Here is a 26,773-nt window from a genome sequence, read left to right as displayed (position 1 = left end):
TTTTGTGTTAGCTGACTGTCATAAATGCATGTCAATGCAATAACCCCCTATAAAAGCAGAATAACATTTTCTATTTCATTTCTTTTTAAAGCACAAAATAATTCAAAATGCATATAAAACATATAAAGTAAGGCTCAAATCACAAATAAAAAATTAAATATATGAAAATAGAAATCTATTTATTAATAAAATTAGAATTAAAATAATTATGTATTTCGTCCATTCCTCTCACTATTCTGATCCTGAAGAGTATAAGCAGCATGGTATCGTAGAATACCTTGATCATCTATATATTGAAGGTTGGGGTTGGGATGTGTATTGTTCATGCTTCCTAATGAGGTAAATCTGTAAAACATTACATTTATATTAATCATTTTTATTTCACAGAAGTCAAAATTCAAGTATAATATAGAAAAAAATACGTATTTTTACATAATTTTGCATAAAACACAGACAGCTATTTTCTTGTGTATATGTAATTGAGTAAAGTTACTCCAAGTTCTAGTTAATTCTGACTAAGATCTGCCAAGAGACATAAATGTACAAATTTAAAGGACATAACTTTCATTGTTGGTGTGTAGCCCAGTCAAAGTCTTCTGGTGGATTTTGTAATTTTTTTTTCAATAAAGTCTGACTAAGATCATCTATATTTTGGATCAATGTTTATGTTCCTTGCTTGGTCTTTCTTCTTTTTCTGATTTTTTTCTACATCTATGAGGTGGGAGACAAATGATCATAGAACTTGATTTCACAAGAATTTTTAAATAAGTATGCCTGCTTAATTCTTCTTTGAGTGAGGAGTTTTAATTAGAGGAATATTCTTTTCATTTATGTGAGTAGTTTTTTTAGTAGTATATACTTTCTGGATTGTCTTAAGGATGTTTTCTTAAAGAGTAATTTCTTTGAAAGCAATACTGTGGCCTCGTGTTGTATTTTTTTGTTATTCTAAAGGACAACCATTTGATTAGGTAGGGGGTGGTTGTTCACAGTTTTGGGAAATGAATAATCTGACCCTGAAAAAGTTGAAAATAAATAAAATATTCTGGCCTTCATAGATCTCCTAGAAAATAAATAAATTTTCTGACATTTCATGGAGTGAACTGAAAAATAAATAATATTGCCCTGATGTGGTTGAAAAATAAATTTTCTGCTCCAGCAGAATTTCAAAAATAAATATTCCAATCCCATAAAATTTGCAAGTATTCCCTCTTAGAATTAAATAGTCATTCCTGAAGTTGACTGCCAGGGTTCTTGTCTTATTGACATTTCCCCATACCCTGCTTAACTAACATTCTATGCTGATATTTACCCTCTATCATACAGACTACAATATGGAATGTTCAGAGACCTAAGGAACTGCCATATATGGTTGTATGACCAGTTCAATAGAGGGTTAACCCTCATAAACTGTGGCCAATCAGAATCTGTCATTGAGAATGATTGTAAATGACCTGCAAAAATTTTAAAGTTAGCATTAACATGAACTGCTCAGTTTTCATTAACTAATTACAATATTTACCATTTTAAATTTCCTGTTGGGTTATTGGTTTGTATCAAAGTGAATAAATGTATAATGCAGCTAGAAATACCTGGTTTTGTAAAGAACTCTTACTCAATTACATACTATATCAAAATACAAATTTTATTTAAAAAAATACTTATTCTGGCATAATAAAGGATACATGTAATTTGAAAAGATTAAAAACTTGTTTTTTTTTTCAAATTAACTATGCATTAATTATTATATATTAATTATATTTCAGGTAATTCAGACCTAATAATCTCAGTATATAGATTTTCCTTATTTGTTTCTCATAGATGATCTTGGATAAACATACTTAGTAATTTTTCTCATAGATGATCTTGGATAAACATACTTAGTAATTTTGATTAAAAAAAAAATAGGTCATCAAACCTGAGTTCAAAGTAATGGGCCTTAATAGTGATAAACTTTACATGGTTTTTCCTTAGGAACAAGTAGATATGCTTTTCTTAAACTCACCATTTAAATGAATCTGTATTTATTGCAGTATATTTTTTTATTTGACTCACCAGAATAAGGATCAGTTTTCCTTGTTCCCATGACAACAGCTTTAACATTGGGATGGTCCTTCTGAAGATCACCTAAACAGTCTTTTATTCTTCCATTAAAATTGAGCATTTCTAAACTATAACTGCAATAGAAATGGAGAAATAAAGTAACATTTACTAAATTCTGATCAATTCAATCTAGTAAATTATTGCTGCCATCTGCTTATATCAAGTGGGCCAGAAGGTGTCCTAGTAAACATTAGAACTGCCAAGTAAGATCTAATTAGATAAGTAGTTCAGCAAAACTAAATGTTTACATTAACACAAACAGAACAAAGCTGAAAAGTGAAGCAAGGTACAAATGTCATGAATTGTTTGTACATAGGCCAAGGCATAAAAATACTGTTTCACTCTCCACTCTATGGTAAGCAAAAAATGATGTAACTAAAAAAATGACTACCATTAAGAAACACAATTTTTTTATATTTTAAATTAACAAATAACTGGCATATTTTCCACTTTAATAATAAAAAGATAATAATGCTCTATCTACCTATCCATGCTTTGCCTGAAAGGTTAATGGGCTTTGGGAAACAAACCATCTATCAAGGCTTAATCTTTTCTACTTTCATTGCATTTTACTTTCAAAATGTAGATGATTTGGTAAAAAAAACTGTTTTCAACAGTAATCACACATCTTACTTATCTCTAGAAATCTGTATGAACTTCTCCACCTCAGGAAATACTGATTTACTTCTAATATATAGTGCTTTATACTTCTGTCTGTACTCTGGATATTTTCTTCAAAATCAAACCAAATCTTAAGACCCTATGAATTTTTCAGTAAATACTACATTTTGAAAGTTTATGTAATCAGCACACATTAGTACACCAGTGTATATCAATGTGCAAGTGTACATGTAAATACTTTTCAAGTAAGGTAGACCATACTAATGTTTATACATTTGTATATAGATTTTCCAAGTATTCTCAAGGATGACCTTGAATGAACATACTTCAGAATTTTAATGTAAAAAACACTGGTCAACTAACTTGATTTAGCAATAATTAAGCCTTTATAAGGCAATTTTTTTACATAATTTTATATGGATTTTGTGTAGAATTTTCACTATTGTGCAAACTATTAAAATACTTGTATATAAAATTTCTTATTAGTATAAAGAATCCTTGAATGACATTCTTTCATATTTCAAAAGAAAATTAGGGTCAAGGAACACTTTTTCTTGTAATATTAAAAAAAACTAAAATTCTCATTACATTTCCAAGTATATTTTCCAGCCAAATATCTTCCCTTTGCAAGAATCTTCCTGCAAATTATCTCCCCTTGAACACGGCTTATACAATTAATGTTTTATTTCTTTATGTAAAAAATCTGTTTAAAGTAATTTAAACATGTTAATTTTCCTTCCCTTCAAACACTGTTGGTTAATTGAAAATACATATTTATGCATTATTATGCAAGATGTCAGAAAAGAATACTATATTAAATTGGATTTCTATCAAGTCTGTATTTCATGAATAATTTATTGACTATTTTGAAAATTCTTGTAAAACTACATAATAACAGAGAGTATATTTAGGTAGTTTACTTTTTTGCAACAGCATAAAATAGGTGTAACAACACAGTACAGTCTTTTCCTCCATTAAACCCTATGCATAAGTCTTCTAACCTGAAAAAGAGAAAATAATCCACAGAAAAGTGATTAGGCCTAAGAATCATAAAAAAATATCTTAACTGAAATCTTCACTTAAAAATATTCGTAGTAAACCTTATACTATTTGACTTAAGCCTTGTTTTATGTAGTAACAAATTGAAGTATTCTATTATGTAGGACTTAAATAAACCTTGTATAGTTAGTCCCTGACATTTCGGCCCTAAATTCTTCTGTCCATGCAACCTCCTTTTCTTAATTGAACATAGGCAACTAATGTCTAAAATAAACTAAGGGCATTTTCATCAAAGTAGAAACATTTGATTAAGACATATCACCAAAGTAGTTTTAATTTTTTTTCCAGCTATAATGGGACATTTATAGACAATGTTTCTTTCAATATATTGATTGAGATTGTATGTCCTATGGCAGATATTTCATATACATTTTATCAATAAAATAGACCCATCTGGTTTTTAGAGCCAGATTGTGTGCTAACTCAACAAAGCCTACAGTAAGGCATATCATCCCACTTGGCCAATGGATGATATTATTCTGATCCATTGATTGATTATGGTTTAATGGCAGATATTTCATGCATTTCACAAGTCTGACATGCTGAGCTGGATTATTATTGTGCTAGCCAACAAAAGCAAGTTGACATGCCACCCAACTCACACACATTATTCTTACTCTATGCCAGCCAGTCATCTCTCTATTTCCTTTAAAATACTAGCACTTGGTGGAGAAGAAGTGACTACCAATTTTAAAATCTTTGGTGTGACTTGGCTTAGGATCGAACCCACAACCTCCAAAACTCAAGGCAACCACACTCTTCTGAGACCTTGGAGGCAGTACATTATTCTGACTGAAATAAAAAAAGTCCACTCTTTTCCTTCTATGCTGCTAAGCTTGATGGAGCAGTGAATACTAATATCAAAGTTTTTGATGTGACTGCTTGGGGTCAATCCCACTTCTTTCAGCACCTGAGGCAAACACAGAACACAACCATATGACCACCAAAGTGGTTGCAAAAAATCAGGTGATCAAAACTGTCACAGAGAATTTTCAAATTTTATACAAATTTTCTGAGTGAAATAACCAGAAAAATACGCTAGTGAACATGTTGATGAAATATATCAGATACAGCTTTTTAAGAACCAGGTTTTCAAAACCAAAAGGTAAATTAATAAAATAACAGTTTAGATCTGAACTGATACATATATATGATAAATACCCATATTATTATTGTGTACATCTTCTGTACTTACCCATACTTGTCTAAGGATTGTTCTATAGTTCTAACAGCTTCCCTTACATTATTGGTATAATCACATTGCTCACATGAGTCTACTATTCTGTAAACTTTATCAACAGCATTATTTATTGGTGACTTGTCATAGTCAACTATACAACCTTTTAAGAAAAAAAAAAGACGCTTTAATGTCGTAGTATTCTGTAAACAAAAGAAACAAGGGGCTCACAAGGACCTGAACTGCTCACCTGTTCAATATTGAAAGTATTGCCATATTTAACTCTCTGTCAACTTTCACCCAAAGGAGACTTTTGTTGGCCTTATCATAAGTATCATTTCATCAATTGAAAGTTTCTTTCTACATATTATAGTTTTCACAATGTTGGCTGAAAACTGCAAAAGTGTCATTTTTCACCTTTCAAAACCAATAACTCTAAAAATGAAGTTGGTCAATAACTTTGACCCAGTACAGACTATATTATAGCTCTTCAAACTAAAGAAGGAAGGTCACATTTATTTTCTAATATCTCTTATAGTTTTTGAGATATATGTAGAAAATTGAAAACAATTAGAAAAACAGACTGACCCCTGTGGTCTAAAAATAGCAATGGTGGCCATGTTTTATGCTTAATCTATATAATCTATACCATAGTACAAATTGATAACCTAAGGATGCTGGTGACCAAGTTTGGTAATGATCCACTCAGTCGTTTCAGAGAAGATTTTTATAGAAAAGTTAACAAACGATGATAGACATCCACTGCTAATATCTAGCAATCCTCTGACAGTCTGTAACACCTGATACAGGTTTCCTATTGTTATTGAAATACAAGACGTGAACAAACCATAGACTATACCTACACATGTCACTTTCTTTGACTATCAATGCATGTACCTGAAGTCAATGAGCTGTTAAGTAATACTAGTAAGTACACCAGAAGCATGCCACCAGTTACCAATGGAAAGTTAAATTTAGCCTCAAGAATAGGTATAGTGTTTAAATGCTGGGGCATAGTGCCTAGTGCAGCAGGCACTACTACAGCAGTACCAATCATTTTTGTTAGTTTGGCATGCAGTACCTAAAATTTCTGTAAACAAATGTACAAATATGATATTTTACTCATTCTGCAGTACCAATAAATTCTGGACTGCTTTGCATCTGTAATGGATGCATGCAGGTTGATTTCTTCAATTTTTAATGCCAAATTATGTTTTTTTTTTAAATAACAACAAATGGGAAAGTCGAATACATTGTGCTGGTAACAGGTACTATGTACTACTGATTATTGATCATCCACTCATGTCAGTGAAATTTTTGTACAAATATACAACTCTTATAAAAGTTTCATGAAAATCAATCCAACATTAAAATCAATTAATGCTCAATAATATTTGAGAAGTTAACCAAGCCAAAAGGAACGTAACAGTTACCAAGCCAAAAGGAACGTAACAGTTACAAACTATAATAAATACAAAGCATATATATCTGTGGATCAAAAGCACAATTTACTAGTACAGCTACATTATCAATTTTCATTGAAAAATTTAGCTTTTTTCTTTAGAAAGAAACAAGATAGCAATGACATTTTTTTATCTGTATATTGTGTTGTTCTCAAATTGTGCCAATTTGTCATATTTTGGTAGAGAAGGATTCTTAAGATTTCATATTGATCACATCACAGACTTAGAGCTTTCCTTCAGCACAAAGGTTAACCAAATTAAACATCTCTATATCATATTTATCAGATTTCCTGTCACAGAACTGTGAAGGTATTCATTTCCATAGTTGCTAATATTCATGGATTGTGTCAAGTTAATATATTTGCAGATATAAATTATCATAATTTTGAAAAATGATTAGTGCATGGTTTATAATGTTAAAAATTTATTTCGCCAATACCTTGTTTAGCTTATATTTATCCAAAATGAAAATGGCAAAAATAAGTACACTGTCATAATATGCTCCCAAATAGAACAAAATGGTAAAGAAGTCTGAATACTGTGGAAGTATTACTGTTTGTGGGGTACCAATTATCATGGATTTCATGGGTTTGGTTAACCATGAAATTTAATTCCCTTAGAAAACCAAATTTCATTCATTTGTATGATAGAGTTGTCAAATCCAGAAATTCAAGGAGGTATGTACATGTGTTCATCTTCAAAGGTTTTTTTTTTTGGTGGGGATTTTTAAATGTCAAAGGCAGATATGTAACGCATAAGAAATCTTTCAAAGTGGGAGTTTTTAGCCTTCAAGGCAGGAGATACACTCTATATGGCAGAAGGAGCTCCAATGATGGAGTCTCAATAAAAAAATTTGAAAGGATTAACAGGTGTTTCACAAGTTTCACATGTATCCAATTGCATTCCCAGTACATTATTCTGGATAATTCTTTTTGTGTTGAATTGTTCAAGTTCATTGAATTTGAGAAAAAAAAGTTTGCCTAAACAATAAGTTTATCAAATAATTACCAAAGATTTATATAACTTAGAAAACAAAATACAAGGATAACTTACCTATAGATAACACATCATTGTTATCAATGTAATCCTCTTTATAATCCATGTACATTATGTAAATACAACCATAAAGTATGATATCAAATATCGATTCTATCCATTACAAACCAGGATCCTTTAAATTGTAACAGGATCATTTGTAAGTTTAAAAGCTATATTAAAACCCTCATCATCCTCCAAAATATACATACATGTAACCACCAGTTACCTCTACATGTATTGGAAAACATCCTATATGTATTTAATCTACTAGTATGTTTGATGACTTTATAAATGAAATCAAAACTGGTCAGGTGTGCCATCTTACCTAAGCAGGTTACGCTAGCCATGCTTTTATCTACCAGATTGACATACTGCTGGGTCAACTGATAATTTTTTTATCCTATAATTTATGCTTCAAGTATGACACAAATGTACTACAATCAGAAGATGAATAATAAATACTGGTATACTGAATTTTTGCTTCATGTTTGGGCACGTAGTGTAAGTTTTTGTAAGAATCAGGCAAAATGGAAAAGATCATAAACATGCATGTCAAAATCTTACTGATCTGACAATATATAGGATGATTTCTCTATTTGAAAAGACCGTTATTTGATCTTTGCATATAAACAAGATTTAATCAAAAATTTTTCAATAGACTGTTAGATAAATTAAGTTTTTGACAGAGCTATCTGCATTTATAATGTTCATTTCAATGCATTTCAATGCAATTATAACTCAATTTAGCAAAATGATATGGAAAATCTTGTCTTTTTTCCTTGATTCTGATGGTTCAAATAGGTAAATTAAACTTCAAAATGGTGTGTTTTTTCCACATCATGTTTCACCTTCTGCCTGATTATTACAAAAACTTCATGTCTAAGCGTAAATCTATTGCCATAATAAGAAGAAATGCACAGTGTAAGTTAAAGTTTACTGTGACACTGACATGATTAAAAAGGAAAGGGTAATTTCAGGAACCTAGATTCAAGCAATAATCAAAGGAATAAAGACTAAACAATGAAAATAAAAAGACTAAACAAAGAACATGAAATAACCAAAATAATAACTACATTATTAGTGAGTTAAGATCAGTTTGTTTTGATTACACTTACAAGCATGCTAAATATAGTTTTGACAATTTAGTAAAAACTGTCTATACCAAACCCATTTTAGATACTAAAATGGATTCTATTTAGACAGTTGTATTTTTTACATTAAAAGGATCAAAATGCATTGAAATTTATATAAATGTGATTTTAAAAGACCAATCACTGCACATTCCATAGAAATGACATTTGCTCAAAAAGACCTTTAGTCCATGTGAGCTTACTGTATTAAAGGGTCATCCAGATTCACCAGAAAGTTTTATTTGTAGTTCAAAGCCAATAACTCTTTGCACTTATAAGAGAATTAAGTCAAGATAACAAAAACAAAATGTCAAATTTGACCTTTCATGGGCAGTAACTCCTAAAGAGAGTATGAGCAAATAGGCCTTATGATAAATCTATACACAACTGAGTAAAGAGGAGAAATAAAACACCATACAGATTTCTGTAAGAAGTATTTCATATCATATACTGACCCATGTGATATTTTAGACCCTTAGTCAATATTTCACAGGGTCCAAAATATCATTTGACACCTAATGTTTAAAAACTGTGCCACCTTCATGATGATTTACTTTTTAACATTATAAAAAATAAGATTTAAAAAATGCCTTTACAATACATAATACAATGCTCATTACTTCTTGTTACTGTGAAAACGTTCATTTGTAAAAAAAATTATATTAATCATACAAAATATAACACAATATGAATAAGGAAGTTTTGGCTGCAGTTTGATTTTGACTTATTTAGTGCCTCTGATGAAAGTGCTAAAATAAACTTACAGCGTAAATTTTAAAAGCAAAACACAGCCCAATTTTTTATGGCTATGATATTAATAAAAACAACAATTAATGCTGATTAGTGCATATAGTTAGGTATTGTCAGTGGATAAGTCAATCTTTTACACTTTTTTACACTTAGATATTCTTAATAATCCAAATACTTAGTCAAATCAAAGAACAGCATTCCAATGTCCCCACATAAAAAGATACATTCCAACCAACAAATTGCCTTCTTTATCAGTGTCAATAAACACTAAAGTAGGTTTATAATAAATCTTGTAAAACCAAATTCATGAGGGCAGCAACTTCAGTAAAATTCATTTAAATATAACCTAAGGTGAACTTAATCTGTAACTTCTCATAGTAAGACTATATATAAAAAATAAAATCAACTGGTAAAAGTTTACAAAAAAAAGTGCTGAAAAGTTTAAATTCACTAAAATTTTCTAAGTTCAAGGGTCGCAACTTCTGTTTAAATCTTTTAACCATAACTAGAGTCGAACTTAATCTGTAAATTCTCATAGTAAGACTACATACAAAAGATAAAATCAATTGGTAAAAGCATTATAATAAAAAGTGCAGAAAACTTTATATTCACAGAAATTTTCCAAGTCCAAGGGCCGTAACTTCTGTAAAAACCATTTAACCATAACCAAATTCAAACTTAATCTGAAACTCTTAATAACAAGGTACATACCAAAAACAAACTTATTTCATAGGAGCATTACAAAAAAAAAGCGTGGAAAACATGGATGGACAGACAGATAGAGACGGACGCATGGCCTTTCCATGTCCCCTCGTGATGTGTTGTAGGGGACAAAAAGGTCTAATGAACAAGTAGCATCATACCAAATGTAATTGACTACCTTTGGAACAGATTTTTGTCCATATCATTTTAAAATTTTATTAGAATAATTTCATTCTCTCTTTGTCAAGTGGTCAATCCTAAAAGAATTGATCACAAAAAAACAAATCAAAGTACTCATGTATTGTGTCAACTAATATCTAATGAGATTAATTGATCGATTGATTGTTGGGGTTTAATGCTTGAGCAGCAATAGTTCAGCTTTATTCACGCAATGAACATGAAATGATGATGAACTGAAAAATGGGATGAGACACAAAGATAATGGGGTCAACTAATTTTGATTGCCACTGGAAATAGAGAGAGATGGGTAGGGTTTAGCTACTTAGCCTTCTGTGGCGGAGCCAAAATGTTATTCCTCCAAGACAATACCACCGCAGGGTTCTTAAAAGTGTGAGGAATGTGGCATCTTTCCAAACACATTGCACCACTATGGTTTGCATCTTGTTTTCTGTATATGGCCTGACAATCCCAGCATGAAGTATGCCAGGGTAACCCCATACTATTTAGTACCCTTTTACAACAAGCTTAGCACTGCTGTGGACCTATTCTTTTGACACCAAGACCAGCAATGAGATACTTGTACCTAAATCTCACAACAATATTGAAATAACTAGAAATCATTAATATGGAATCCTTCTATGTGGGCCCCGCCGTGGCAATTAAGCCATGTATACTTTAAGATAAAGATTCAAGGTCATAGGCCAATATCAATGGTACATGACACATCGTCTATAGGTGGTCTACCCATACATCAAATATCAAAAGCCCACATCAAAAAACAAGTTACAGCCAAGACATTAAGTTGTCGTAAAAAATACAGGAATTTGACCTTGAGGTCAAAGTTCAATGTCATAGGCCACTATCCATGATACATGACACATCCTCAGTAGGTGATACCCACATGCCAAATATAAAAAGCCAACATCAAAAAGGAAAACAGTTACAACCCGCATATGAGTTGTCCCTGAAAAAAAAAAACAGGAATTTACCTTGAGGTCAAAGTTCAAGGTACACGACACATCTTCATTAGATGATCTATCAACATGCCAAATAAAAGCCCACATTGAAAGAAAAAAATAGTTACAGCCCGGATAGAATTGCAAGTTTGTCACCGAAAAAATAGGAATTTGGCCTTGGGGTCAAAGTTCAAGGTCACAGGCCACTATCAATAGTACCCAACATGTTGAATTTAGGTGATCAACCTATATACCTAATAGCAAATGCCTACATCACAAAACCAAAAAGTTACAGCCCAGACACGAGTTCATAACAGATGGATGAACAGACCAACGCACAGAGTGATCACTTGAGGGAGACCACCACTTTTCGAGGTTGGCGCTGATGAATTGCTGTATGCAAAAAACTACAAAGATACCAGTCTGAAACGGAACAAACTGGCATAATGTCAATGATTGCCTCTTACATTTACTTCTTTACATTCAGGTCATGAAGTCAGATCCAAATAATAAAACCAAGAATCAAATTTGATCAGAGAGCAAATTAATCTTCGCATACAAATGTACATGTTGGTAATTAATCTTCACATATACATGTACATGTTGGTAATTAATCCTCACATACACATGTACATGTTGGTAATTAATCTTCACATACACATGTACATGTTGGTAATTAAGTCTCATAATACTATGTTTCCTATATAACATATCTAATATGAAAGATGAAACAAAAATATATCTAATATTCCATGGACTTGGATAACTCAACCTAGTAAATTTATATCCAACACTTTTTGCACAGAGAAATAACAGGTTTTCAAATCTGTTGGCTCAATAATTACTATAGATTGGCATACGTCAAAAAAACATCAAGAGTTCCAAAATCATCAACCTAAAACAACAAAATGCTTGGACAGAAGATACAGCAAAATAAAAAATGACCATTTTGAAAGAAAACCACAAACATTTCCTCACACCTAAATATACCACAGTAGTAGCAGTGATATTTTAACTGTTTTTAAAAGATGCCTGTGCCTTTCAATTTGGGAAAAATATCAAAATAAATAACTAACTGAGAAATTCATATGATAATTATATTTTGTAGAAAACTGATTAGTGACTTAATGGAATGAACAGGGAACCAGGAGTTAGACAAATTTATGAGCTAAGTACATGAAACTGTGCATGGGGAAACTGCAAGATTTCTAGATAGTATATGATTCTAATATGTAACCTTCTGTCCTAAGGAGAAAAACGTTATCACTAGTTTAAAATCAAACTAATACTCACCTTTAGGTAAATCCCCTGTTAATGTTGAGCAAGCTTCTTCAAGGTCAATCTTACTTTCAGATTCAAGTACTAGTTTTACTTTATAATAACTGGAAAAAAAATTATATTTTGATCAGTGTACAAGAAACATACTGTATCTCAAAAGTAGTGGTACAAAAAACCTAAATTGCTTCATTTTCCACTGTTTCAAATCAAATATTTATAATTATGTCCACAGATTAAAACATTTCAGTGAATTTTAAATTTTTACACTTCCTCAAGGAATATTGCCATAACTAAAAAAAGGCTGAATCTCTATTAGTCAAAATTAAATTGTTTACAGAATATTATGAATAAGTTATAGGCATTATGAGTAATCAGGAATTATTTGAGATTTGGAAATGGAAGTAGAATGTTGAGCTCACTATAAAACCTTGTTTAACCCACTACTTTAATTAGAAAAACCTGTACCAAGTCAGGCCATTACAGTTTAATTAGAAATACCTGTACCAAGTCAGGCCATTATACTTTAACTAGGAAAACCTGTACCAAGTCAGGCCATTATAGTTTAACTAGAAATACTTGTACCAAGTCAGGCCATTACAGTTTAATTAGAAAAACCTGTACCAAGTCAGGCCATTATACTTTAACTAGGAAAACCTGTACAAAGTCAGGACATTATAGTTTAATAAGAAATACCTGTACCAAGTCAGGCCATTACAGTTTAATTAGAAATACCAGTACCAAGTCAGGCCATTATACTTTAACTAGGAAAACCTGTACAAAGTCAGGACATTACAGTTTTATTAGAAATACCTGTACCAAGTCATGCCATTATAGTTTTATAAGAAATACCTGTACCAAGTCAGGCCATTACAGTTTAACTAGGAATACCTGTACCAAGTCAGGCCATTATACTTTAACTAGGAAAACCTGTACAAAGTCAGGACATTATAGTTTAATAAGAAATACCTGTACCAAGGCAGGGCATTATAGTTCAACTAGGAAAACCTGTACCAAGTCATGCCATTATAGTTTAACTAGAAATACCTATACCAAGTCAGGCCATTACAGTTTAATTAGAAATACCTGTACCAAGTCAGGCCATTATAGTTTAACTAGAAATACTTGTACCAAGTCAGGCCATTACAGTTTAATTAGAAATACCTGTACCAAGTCAAGCCATTACAGTTTAACTAGGAAAACCTGTACCAAGTCAGGCCATTACATTTTAACTAGAAATAATTGTACCAAGTCAGGACATTATGATTTAACTAGGAATACCTGTACCAAGTCAGGACATTATAGTTTAACTAGGAAAAGCTGTACCAAGTCAGGACATTATAGTTTGTACCAAGTGAGGACATTATAATTTAACTAGAAATACTTGTACCAAGTCAGGACATTATAGTTTAACTAGAAATACTTGTACCAAGTCAGGACATTATAGTTTAATTAGAAATACCTGTAAGAAGTCAGGCCATTATAGTTTAATTAGAAAAACCTGTACAAAATAAGGCCATTATAGTTGTTTATAACTTTCCAGTTTTTACCTCGATATTTTTATTTGTTATACAGGCTTTTGTTTTGAAATATTGCTTAATGTTAATCATTTTAGTAATTTTTATATTACCCTTCATTATCAGATTGAGGTATTAATGGGTATAGCGAGAGTTTAAAAATAAGTTAGCAGAGCTCCGGACAGCTAAGGATTTTTCAAACTTTAATGGGCCAAGCAAAACATAGTAACGATAAAGTTAATACATATAACTATAGTAATTCAATAGGGTTAGAGTAAGAACTTTAAATGGAATAAAAAGCAATCAGGCTCAATGATCATATACCAGAGTCCATATACATCAATTTCCATTAAGATGAACTGGTATTTTTTTGTTATAGTATACAAAATATTTACCTGTTGTGAAAATCTGGATATGATCCAAGTGTGACTGTCTTGTTGTGTTTATTATCTACGGAATTAAGCACCTCGGCTATTGATACTTCATCTATATTGACATATATCTCTCTTGTATGGAAATCTTTGGCAGGGTTTTTAAATAGGTGCTGAAAAAAAGGGATTATTAGTACTACTGGTAACAGAAAAAGAAAAGTGTATGGTGAAATGTAACAAATGCACCAGCATATTACCTAAATACAAAATAGTAAATACATTTAAAGATCATCATAAAGTCTTCAACAAATGAAGACATATCATTAAGTAAGCTCTGAAAGACCCTGAAATCACAAGTAACATAATGATGACACTTCAAAATCAATTAAAAAGCTTACTACAAAAGAAAAACTGCAAGACATAATGGAAACATGGAAACTTCCATGGAATGTAATTTATGTGATATGCTGAATCAAATACATTGCATGGTTGTTAATTTCACAGTATGATGGAAAACTTCTTTAACAAAAATATACTGAACAAAACAATTCATGTGCAGGTTATATCTGGGTTTATTCTCAGGTATTTTGTGAATGGGAATGCAACCAATATTTCCATGTTAACAGTAGTTTCTTACATAGGAAAGAGGTTAACAATATCTGAGTATTGGCTCTGACCTCTGACCTTTCTCTCACGCACTTGTTTTATGAACTTACAATCTTAGAAAATTTAATAAATCATGTTATTTCTTAAACATGCCAGATAGTTAAACTTGGTTAATTTTTACATACCTCTAGTGTAATAAATGACCTCTCTAACAACTGAGGTACACCAGGGAAAATGTAAACATTCCTAACAGTAACCAAAGGAAACTTATTCCTTTGACCAGTGACTGGGTGAAATCCAAAGACAGTCTTTCCAGATTTAGGCACCTGCAAAATATCATATTGGTTGTTATTCAATGGATGGGTATCCCTCTGTGTAACCGAAGGAAGGAAGGAAAGATTGGAGGATAACACTATCACTATCACTACATACCCCATAGTAGGGTGTATGAAAATCTGTTAAACAGGCAAAATGATTGACATCAAATGACTGACATCAAATAATTGACATCAAACGATTGACAATGATATAGACATTGACATAGACATTGAAAAACATTTACTGTTGAAACAAATGATTAATATAACATGAATTACATGGCATATGATATTTTCCATCATGTGTAATATTACCTTTTTGACCCTCATAAACCCACAAGAAAGCGCTTAGGACAATATGGGTGTCTGTAGTTTTTTTATATATAGCATATGATATGAAACAACAAATACAATATTTTACAAATATCAGGTATTTTTCTTTTTATTTGTGGTATGCATTTGAAGGTGGAAAACATACAACATACATATACATTAAATGTAAACAATGAGAGTCAACAAATGAAAATCACAAACAAAAGCCAGGTTTGATTAATAAGATACCTGCTATAATTCATAGAGACATGAAAATGTGTGGAAAAATATTTTGAAAGTCACTAAATTAAAGTTCTATCAACATAAAATATATATGGATGACACTGATTAAAATTTATACCACCAAATTTTTTTTGTTCTAATTATGCATTATTAAACTTATTATGATGTCAGAGAAAACATGGGTTTCTCTGTAATCAAAAATGGATGACTCAGAATATATGATCAAAGTTCCCTATCAAATCAACTAATTTTATGAAGAAATCAAAGAGTTATGCCCAGTTATCTCAAAAGTTTCTAGTGCTTTCTATTAATTTATTTCATTCTTACTATTGCAGAAATTAAATTATAAACCCAAATTCATTTCTTAGAAAACTCAAATGCATGACATGCCGATAAAGACATAATTTGGCATATGCCACCAACTGCCTCGGTTTTCAATGGACAACCCTCTTTGTTTCACCTCTTTAAATTGTGGCCATATCCAAACATCAAAAATAGAGATACACAACATAAAATACAAAAAAAAACCCAATCACCAATCACAAGTACCAATCACATCTACTGTATATTATGATACGATGTATGTGTTTCAAGGAGTAACCTCTTATCAACAGCATTAGAATCAAATATATAGTCAGATTTAAATCCAAAAATTAATAAAGATGCCATCTATTGGGATATTATAGTTACACTGCAACATTTTGTTGTATTTAATATCCTTGGACAAATGCTAAATTGAATTTCTTCACATAGGAACAACAGAATAAACTCAAATTTATTTTTTTTTTTTCAGACTCCACAATCTCAAAAGAAAATAACTTTCACCTTTTTTTCAGCAATCCAAGAATATGATCCAAAAAAAGTTAACTCTAATTCATCAAAAGGTAAAAAGGGTGGGGGGAAAGAGAACTGAAAATGAAATTTAAATATAAATTTCACAATTCTTTAAATTCAAAGAAAGATAACTCATTCATAAAAAACAACATCAGCAGCCATAACTTTTGAATAATAAATCAAATCAAAGTTGATCCATATATTACGATACTGAATTATAATAAAACATTTGAAAAAGATCCTTGGATATCTTCTAAAATTATCATCTGAAAACGGGCGAGGGATGGACAGGTAACTTTTAGGAGGGTACATGTATCATGTAACACCTCACTGGGAACAAAAAAGCAAGAGAGTAACAAGTTAAGATGTTTTTTTTCTTTGTGTTGTTCAGATGAGGCCTCTTTCATTTAATACAACTACTGCAGAAGAATAAAATTTACCCATATTCTGACCTTTCAGTAAAATTATTCATTTTGGAGCAGGCACACACAAATATGAAAAGACAGTTGGACATGATATAATGACAAATTTGAATACATGTAGGATTATTTTTGACACCATATGGCCAACAATTTAAATTTTAAATTAAGACACAATCCATGAATTTTAGACCAATTTAAAGGCTTAATGACACTCATTCTTTAGAAATTAATATAATGAAGAAGGTTTACAAAATGAACCATATACATCATTAAGAGAATAGAGAGGACAACATGCATATACAATGTGGACAAAACTTTTTGTAGATTTAAACTGGTCTGGAGCTGGCATGTCAGTTAATTGCTAGTAGTCCTTAGTTTGGCATTAAATGCCAAGAAAATGCATCTATATCTGTTGACATTTATTGGATCAATGATGAATGAACAAGCAGACAAAGCAGACAAGGTGAATGCATTAAAGCCCCCTTCTATAACTACACAGCCAAATGTGCCACATATGATATTTATATGGTGCTCAATTCCATATGACAATCATACGTTTCTGATTATTATAAGATAATCATGCGATAATCATATGTAATCATGCTTGATTCATATATCAATCGTATGCAGCATATGATTCTCATGTGTGTCATTTTTGGCTGTGTAAGAGTAAAAAAGAATAAGGTACAAATATCTCACCATTGCTAACTTCATCTTAGGAGAATCTAATGCAACTGGTCCAAAATACTCTTTACATAATTCAACAATAACTGGGTTTGGTTCCAACACATCATTAAAGGCTTTTGCTACCCCTGAAAACATTCAAAAGACATCTAACAAAGCTTTAAAGCAGTTAAAAGACATCTAACAAAGCTTAAAACAACTTAAAAGTTCATAAGTAAACAGAACTGACTCAGTTACAAAATAAAAAATGTACCTATGTGGTACAGTTTGATATTCTTGTACAGGTTGAACCCTCAACAGTTACAAAATGGATGGAAAAAAATACAAGATTGATACAGCTTCGAATTTGTTATTACATTAAAACAAATTTACATGTATTCTGACATTAGGCCTGAAATTTCCATAAAATATTTGAGATGTGTTTTACCTAGAACTACGGTTTATCAATGACAACACGTCTGTAAAAATTAGTTTTCTTAAACCTGATAGTATGACGTTAATAATGAAAAAAAATAATTAAGGAGAATTTTTTTCAGAAACAATGAAAGGTTGATGGAAATCCCTTAACATACATGTATTGGTTTAAGAAAAAATAATAATCTCCACATTCCTCCACCAAAAAAATCATACTCATATATTCCATAAAGTATAAGTATGTCATATCAAAAGACTTTTTGGTGAAAGGATATGGAATATATTTATGTACTTTTAAAATCAAGTTGTAAAACAATAAAAGTTCCAATGCATAATTATTTAGGACAGCTAAGAAAATGATTTTATATTGGGCCCATTTTGAGTCTTTATAGCCCCTAACTCATTGGCCAAAAATATGAATCTGAAATCTGACCTTTAACTTCCATACTTACATGTTTTTGTAAATCCACAGTTTGATTCAGCATATTAAAGAACCCTCAGAATTGTTTTTTTTTTTTAAATCAAGCAGGTCTTGATCCTTTGGACCTAAATTAAAAAACAGGGTCCTAACCCAAAGTTAAAAATAAATTTAAAATTCAATCAATGATAAAATTTAATACTAGATTTGGATTTGTCAAACTGAAACCAAACTTTCTATGATTTACAGGGGTAGAAGTTATTTCAAAATCATACAAATTACCTTCATAAATACTTTATCATCTATCAAAAATCAATTAAAGGTACCTTCAAATGTCTTGTCATCATGTGTAGGTCCTATACCTCCTGTTGTTATTACATGAGTGTAAGATTTAGAAAATAAGGATACTTCATTGGCTATTGTTTCTAAATCATCACCTATCACTGATATCTGAAACAAGTCACATAAATATATCATCACTTGCTTGTACCAGTACTTGAAGTTTACATGATTTTTCTAGTCATGAATTTCATTTGACTAACTAACTCTTCATGGGAGAGTATATGTTTGTTTTACTTTTCTACTGGGAGTATTCATTTTAATTGTCAGTCCCTGTGAGAATCAGGCAGTCGGTGAAACATGGTATGAAAAAACCCACTACTTTGAAAGTGTAATTTGACTATTTGCACCATCAGAATCAAGAAAAAAGACAAGATTTCCATATCATGCTTGACCATTGAGTTACATTAAAATGCGCTGAAAATGAACATAAATTAAAGGGCATATAACTCTTTCAAAAACACCTTTATTCTAAGATTCTATTGAAAAATTTCTGAGCAAATCCAATGATGCAGAGATCAAATAATTGTCTTTTCAAATAGACAAAGCATCCATGAGTGAAATTATATTGTCAGCTCTGTGGGTTTTTGACATGCATGATTCTGATTTTTCCCATTTTTGCCTGATTCTTACAAAGACTTTCACTTAACATAAAGTTTATGATAAACTGGTGCTTATAACTACTCAATTAAATGATTGTAGAAGTGGGATTTAATAGTCATTAGACATCAACCATCAGTTATAATTAAAAAAAAAACCTGATAATGAGTAATCTGTTGCATCAAACTTCAGAGGTAAAATGTAGCATGTTTTACAGCTTCATAAAACTGCAAATGTCAAACATTGGACAACTGGGGGAAGTATGGAAAATATTTACAGTATTCAGGAAGGGTACACCCTTAAATTCTGATTATTGTAATTCATAGTATACATTTTCTGTAGATTAATATCCCAGTTTTCAGAGTTAAAGAAAATAATTTACACTAAAAAATTTGAAACTTATAATGGTAATTAGAGTGATTTTAGCAGAACGTGTTTTCATTCAAAGGGGCATAACTATAAAACTTTTAATGGTAAAGTACTCAATATTCACTCAGTACTATTTCATAATGGCAATAATGAATTTTCATTTCAATATTTTCTGTAACACAACTTAGATGCAGAAAGCCATAAATATTTACATATAAGCCAAACATATACTTAAGTTAGGTCTGGGAGTTAGATACAAACACCATTCAAATTTTTCAAGAAATAAGCAATTTAGGCTAAACAAGAGTGTTGAGGTACCAGTATCACATTCCATATCCCTGAGCAGGTGTACGTCAAAACATGGATGCTATAAAAATATAGTGCATTTTCTTTTTGCCTCTCTACAAGCTAATGTTACGTCAAAAGATATGAACAATGACTAATAAAATAGAGCAAACATCACACTATAAGATGACAAACTTTTTAAAAAGAAAATCTAACATAAAAACATAAAAATGTTCCACTGAAAAGGTTGGTTTGATGAGTTCAAAATGAAATTGAAAGTAGAGGAAATGGCTATTTATAGTTCAAGACTACTTTTCTGTCAGATCTTTGTGGACTCACCCTATTTTCTTTGCAGGAAATTATTTTTTCACATGTCCTTAGAAATGCTACATAAGTGAAAGTTTTATTGAATCAATTCACATATTTTTTTAAAAATCCTAAAAATATGCACTTCACTATAGAAGTCTGTAGGAAAATTAATACAATACTGAGACCTTGAGTTTTGGGTTGTTTTGATTTACCTCCCTGTTTTTTCCTTGTTTTTGCTCTTTTCATTCCATCATTACTTGTACAGAAGCATTTTATTTACAAAAAATCTAGTTATACTTAAGACATTACAATATTTCAACCCCATAAAATAGGCAATGATATTCTTTTTAGGTAAGCTATTTATCTAACATAAAATTCTTGTTTTTTGCCCTTTCTTCCTTTCTGGAAGTTGAAAATTTTTAGTAATTAAGACAAAGAAAATAAGCAATCTTAAAAAGAAGAAGAAAATGCTTATTTCTTACCACATTTCAGGCCTTAATTCAATTACTAAACAGGCCATAATTGTGTAGTTAAATTAAATAAAATGCTTGATTGAAGCCTCTTTATGGCCCATAATTCAAAGATAGTTGGGGATATAAATAAATATCAACCTTACATTTAAGGTATTGAAACTTGATGTAAAATTTTATAAAGATCATCAAACTAATTCAACCTTAGTTATCACACAAAAACCATGTACCTTTGGATAATGAAGATAATACAGACAATGATTCATGACGCACACACAAAGAAAGTCCAATACTATTACATGTATTATACAACTGCAAATTTTTGCTCTTACATCAATATAAATCTTAGGCTTTCTTTTGTGATTGAAAGCTTCTGTATGTCTTCAAATGTTTTATACATATTTGGTCACCAAGCATGCCAATAGGTCCGATATTGTTCAGACAATGACAATTTTCAAAGATGTCATTTTTGGTGGCTATATGAAAAATTGTACACCACAAACAATAGTAACAGAACTTTCAAAGTAATACTATATAGTACAATTGTACTTAACAATTTTACCTTTTTAACTTTTACACCAAGAGTAAACAAATGTTTACAGATAAAATGTGAATTTGTATCTTCAGTCTGGCCTTTCAGAATCTCATCACCAATCACTGTGAATAAATGTCAAAATATTAATTTCAATTCCAATATTCCAAGGAAAAGTATGTACATGTTTTGGTATTACTATTCTATTTTCTAACTCACTTGGCCAAAAAGGCCATGTGAGCTATTCCCATCACTTGGCATCCATCTTTATTGTCATCCATCATTGTTATTATTTTTTTTAAAACCTTCTCCTCTGACACTTCTGGATCAATTACAACTAAACTTGAAATGAATGTTCCTGAAGGTATTCTGTCTAGAACTGATGTGGGGATTGTGATCTGTCAACAAACATGGTTGCTGTTACTTAAAATAGACCACAGGGGTCTGTAACCAGTTGTTTGCTTTTATTTAAAAAAAACAAACAGAAGGAAACTCAGATTTCATGCACTCTTCAGTCTGATGATATCTTTCTTCTCTCCAATTTCAAGTAAATATTATGACTTCTATAAGAGTTATTCCCCCCTTTCATGCCATTCTTACCATTTTTGCATTTTTTGGGTTATTAACTTCAAAAATATAGCAAGTACCTTACAGAGCTTAATTTTCAGTCATATTAAAGGATTTGACCTATTATCATACCGAATTTGAGAAAAATCTAAAAAAGAGAATTCAAATAAGATGGGAGAAATTTCTTTGAATATGGCAAAATCTCCTGCTTTGACACAGACACATAGGTGGGAGATTGCCAAATTTTTCATAAAATAACTTTGAAGCATTAATTGAAAGTCCACACTGAACGAAGAAAGGTCATGCAGATTGCATATTAATTGTTTAAACTAAATAATATTGAGATAAAAACCATCTATAAGGACCTGCCATAGCTACATAAAGTTCACTATGTACACTTTGTAGGATCAAAATTATACAGAAAATTTAAGCTGATCTACCATAAAATACCAAATGCTTACAAAAAAAAAAAAAAAAAAAAGACGACAAAGTAACAACCCCCACATGAACCTGTATTGCGAAGTCATTAATATGACCCTGAGGTCAGCAACACATCCTCTTAAGCTTATATACCCTCAGGCCAAATATAAAAAGCCTACACCAAAAACAGACAATGTAACAGCTCAGACAAGAAACTGTATTGCAAAATAATTAATTTGACTGAGGTAAAAGATTAATTCACGTTCATCAACCTAGTACGTAATACGTCATCTTGAACTGATCTACCATCATGCCAAATATCAAAAGCCTACACTAAAAGACAACATACATGTACATGTGTAGTTCAAGGTCAAAGTTCATCAACAATAGAACATGGTACATTGTCTTTAGCTAATCTAGTACCCATCTACCTTCATGCAAAATACACAGCAAAATATAGAAAACCTACACCAAAACACAATAAATTAAAGTTACAGCCCGAACAAGAAAACTATACTTCAAAATCATTAATTTGATGCTGAGATAAAAGGTTATCAACCATGGTACATGACACAGTGTTGAGCTGAACTGCCCTCATCCTACATTGTAAATATCAAAAGTCTACATCAAAGGTACTTATTACAGACAGACAGACTGATTACTATAACAGATTAGGGCAACCACCTCATGTAATTTTCTGGTTGGTCACCGTTGTCCACAACATTATACATGTAAATGATAGCAATGTTTTGTTTATACAAATGTATGCGAATTATATTATTATGTTATTTTGTGTCTAGCTGCAAAACGTAGATCGCAAAATCAAAAAAAAAAAAAAAAAAAAAAGAGCTACAATTTCGCAGCTATTTTGTGTCATGACCAATTAATGAAAATGTGTTTGAACAATAAATAATTTGAATTTGAATTTGAATTTGTAGTGGCAGGGCCGTAATTCATTGCACATTCCTACATCTCAATTGTTGGGAGCAACAAATTAAATGCAAATAATTTCACAATAGTAAATGATAAATTGCTGTTATGCACAGTGTAAAAAATATATACACAGTTTAACAATCATGAATTATAAGTTATATAACAAGGAGCTGTAATAACCTATTATTCCAGCAGAACATTCACAATTTGAAGCCATTCTTCGTCCAGCTATGTGATTGAATGTTATGACAAGTCTTCGGCAGAGTGATAGCTTCACCGATCGCTGCATCTGTCACATTATACAGATATAGATATGTTTAGATCAGGTGCTCCATAGGTCATAAGAATTCTGTAAATCGATTTACCTCCCCTTTGACTGAATGGTTAGTGCTGGGTAAAAAAAGGTTTTCCATTAATTTTAAAATAGAATAAAATCAAAGGTATTAAAATTTGAACATTTAAATACAATGAAAATAAATGGATACCTATAAAACAACGGATAACATCGAGAAGAATGTGGTCGGGATACGTTCGTATTAATTTATTCCTATCGGTAGAACTAATTAAAGACCCGAGAAGATATAGGAAGACCTGAAATTATAGGGGAAGTCCGAAGGCAAATGTGACGTCTGATATTAATTTTCATATCCATTTTTATTTATTTATTTATTTATTTATTTTTGGGGTTGTTTTCTTTTCTTTTTTTTTCTTTTCTGATAGATTTGATAATTAGTGAACGTTGTGCAAAGTTTCATTCATTGAGAAAATATGATTTTTACAACCCCTCGATTTTTTTTGTCTTGCGCAAGCTAAACAGAAAATAGAGGTGTATTTTTGTTTGGCCTTAATGGAACTGGTAACATACGGCCAAGAGTTCTACAAATAGGCTTCTGGAACAGGGTTATATTGCTACAAGATTGAAGTCATCACTACAGAAGTTTATGGTCGTCATCATGAACTAGTGGTTTCGTCATGGTGTATTCATCTGCACCATGAAAACTGATTTATCCAAAGGGTCATACTTTTCATTTCCTCGTTTGTCTACCCCGGACTTGACTTTTTATGAGCAACTCGGCAGGTTTTTCTAGAAAAGCAGAGGACGTTTACCCTACCGGTGCACATGGTCCATGCTCCCAGTTCTTAGTGTCCGAGTTGCTCATTTGCTTTTGTTACTTTGTATGTATGAGTTTAGTTACTTTATGTTCTTTGTTGTGTATGTCTGTTTTCCATGTCTGGTCTTTGTCCCTGGATTACATTCTTTTGATTACCGCTATAACCTTGGTTCCCTTGATTACTACTCCATTTCTTATAATAATAATAATAATAATAATAATAATAATAATAATAATAATAATATTTTGCTTTATTATTATTATTACTGTTAAACTATGAAACTACGATCAGACATGTTATCACTTGTTCAACATTACCTTCTGCTTACTGCTTATTTAATATGTATTTACAATTTACTGAATTAAAATTCTTTGTACTTGTATAACGTTTATTTATATAGACTTTGGTCATTAAAAATATGTATTATCATTATTATTGAAAAAAGAACATAAACCTTACCTGTGGATGACCAGAGGAGTATTTTGGGGCTTCTACCTTTTTTTTACTTATGTCGACAATATATCAATTTGTATAAACAACCATAGACAGCACCAACTTGTATTTTGCTTGGTGAATTCGGTCAATAATCTCTATACATTATACCAATATTTAATATTGTTACCAATGAATATTTGATTTTGCAACTGTTGAAGTATAAACTCAACAGAAGACGAATATCATTTTGTTATGATTTGCCCGGCATACAGATTTTTGAGGTTTTTGCCTCGTTACTATTGTTCTTGGCCTAGCATACAAAAACTTCAAACTTTATTGCGGGCTCAGTCCCAAGGGTTGACTAAAAAACTGTGTTTGTTCCTAAAAGCTTCATGGAGACGTAAATGTGCATTGCTGGAGGATTAGTATATTATACGCTTAATTATGTCGATATCCGACTATATATTTTTTCTTACGTATTTTATAAAGTATACAAATGTATTCACCTGCTTGTTCTCTGTCATATTGTCAGTATGTACATTATGTTATATATAAACACATATTGCTTGTGCAAATAAAGGTATTCTCCTTCTGTAAATTAATTTTATATGCTGACGGCAGAGCAGACTTATATTAGATCCAAACGTAATATAGCATGTAAATTGGGTATTGTATTAGAGCAGTGCTTGGACTTATTAATAGATAATGAATTATCAATTACAATTTGGCAAAACTTGGTCATAAAAATAAAAAATTAAACAAATCTCATTTTCTTGCGTAAAATGTTATGATCATGTAATTAAAGTCACAGATGTAGTTAGATACAATGTATTTAGAAGTATATATTGATAAGAATTTGAACATCGAAAATATGGTTTCAAATATTGTTCAGAAGGTCAACGGAAGAATGAAATTTTTATATAGAAATGCCAAATTTATGGAGGTCGAGAAAAAAATTGTCAACGTTATTTTTATATATCATTTTGGTTATTTTATGTTCTTTGTTGCGTGTCTGTTTCCCATGTCTGGTCATCGTCTGAATATAGCTGAAATATTGCTGCTCGGACGTTAAACCCCAACAAACAAACAAAACTTTGTCCCTGCACATGAATTACATTCTTTAGGTTTCCGCTGGAGTCTGTTCCCTTGATTACTATTTGCATAATTAATCATGTTCCTCATGGCACAGTAGTTTGGGTGTGGGATTGACTAAAAAATTACTAGTATTGAAAAATAACTTTGTGAAGTTTATTATTCGAGGCGTAAATATTCAAACAATCGGTGTAAATTGATTCAGTACTCAGGTACTTTTATTTATTTATTTTATCGTAATCTTCTCCAGTAAAGGACACCATTGGAAATAAGCCTTTTTTATTTATTTTTACAGCTTTTCAGTCGGGCTTTATAGGGTTCTCTTACACTGTCAATTCAAGTTTACATAGTTCGAATTCTTCTATGTTTATATTCATGTGTGTGTATATGTTAAATGTTTTGTGATGTAATGGTTTTCGTTTGCTTAGCTTGTCTGAATGAAAGTTTTTCGTTATTATTATTATTATTATTATTATTATTAGCATCATTATTAAAAGAATTGAAATATGATATTTATTTATTAAACATGCTACTGGCCTCAAGACAAACATGAATTTATATGATTTTTATGCGCCACTCAAAAATCTCTCTCTCTCTTTCAATGAAACTTGCACTTAGTTTGCTACATATCTATTGTATACAGGAAAAAAATGCGTCCCACTTGCCTACGATAGGCTTTGGTCTTTCTAGATGTTATCGAGTCTTTAATTACTACTACCT

At 31.0% G+C, this 26,773-nt stretch overlaps 1 protein-coding gene across 2 annotated transcripts; it reads right to left on the bottom strand.

Annotated features, from left to right (window-relative positions):
- Positions 1 to 160: 160 nt before the first annotated feature.
- Positions 161 to 23,789, bottom strand: LOC148609626 (bifunctional FAD diphosphatase/FAD synthase-like). Of its 2 annotated transcripts, XM_088540553.1 has the most exons (13): positions 23,594 to 23,787; positions 21,524 to 21,618; positions 18,916 to 19,039; positions 17,773 to 17,885; positions 15,131 to 15,271; positions 14,364 to 14,512; positions 12,470 to 12,558; positions 4,976 to 5,120; positions 3,642 to 3,722; positions 2,734 to 2,832; positions 2,053 to 2,174; positions 1,310 to 1,451; positions 161 to 345 (listed from the first exon to the last, which is right to left on the bottom strand). In XM_088540553.1, exons 1-13 carry the CDS (start codon positions 23,700 to 23,702, stop codon positions 207 to 209), a joined length of 1,548 nt encoding a protein of 515 aa, XP_088396679.1. In that variant the 5' UTR covers positions 23,703 to 23,787; the 3' UTR covers positions 161 to 206. The 2 variants fall into 2 exon arrangements, with proteins under 2 accessions (XP_088396679.1, XP_088396681.1); XM_088540555.1 differs by lacking the exon at positions 2,734 to 2,832 and having other exon boundaries at positions 23,594 to 23,789.
- Positions 23,790 to 26,773: the final 2,984 nt, after the last annotated feature.

Source organism: Perna viridis, chromosome 8 (assembly GCF_037379345.1).
Source record: "Perna viridis isolate PV_CMFRI_1.1 ecotype Kerala chromosome 8, ASM3737934v1, whole genome shotgun sequence".
NCBI classification, from domain to species: Eukaryota; Metazoa; Mollusca; class Bivalvia; order Mytilida; family Mytilidae; genus Perna; species Perna viridis.
The sequence above is the reverse complement of the archived record's forward strand: the minus strand, read 5'-3'. Positions and strand labels throughout refer to the sequence as shown.

Bases quoted from the DNA above. Each gene is read 5' to 3' on its own strand.
- LOC148609626 (XM_088540553.1), bottom strand. From the start codon at position 23,702: ATGCAGCGATCGGTGAAGCTATCACTCTGCCGAAGACTTGTCATAACA. The intron at 14,513-15,130 runs GTATGTAAAAAT...CCTTTTTTTCAG, and splicing joins GGTCATTTATTACACTAGAG to CACCTATTTAAAAACCCTGC. The intron at 5,121-12,469 runs GTGAGTATTAGT...TTTTCTTAAAAG, and splicing joins AACAGGGGATTTACCTAAAG to GTTGTATAGTTGACTATGAC.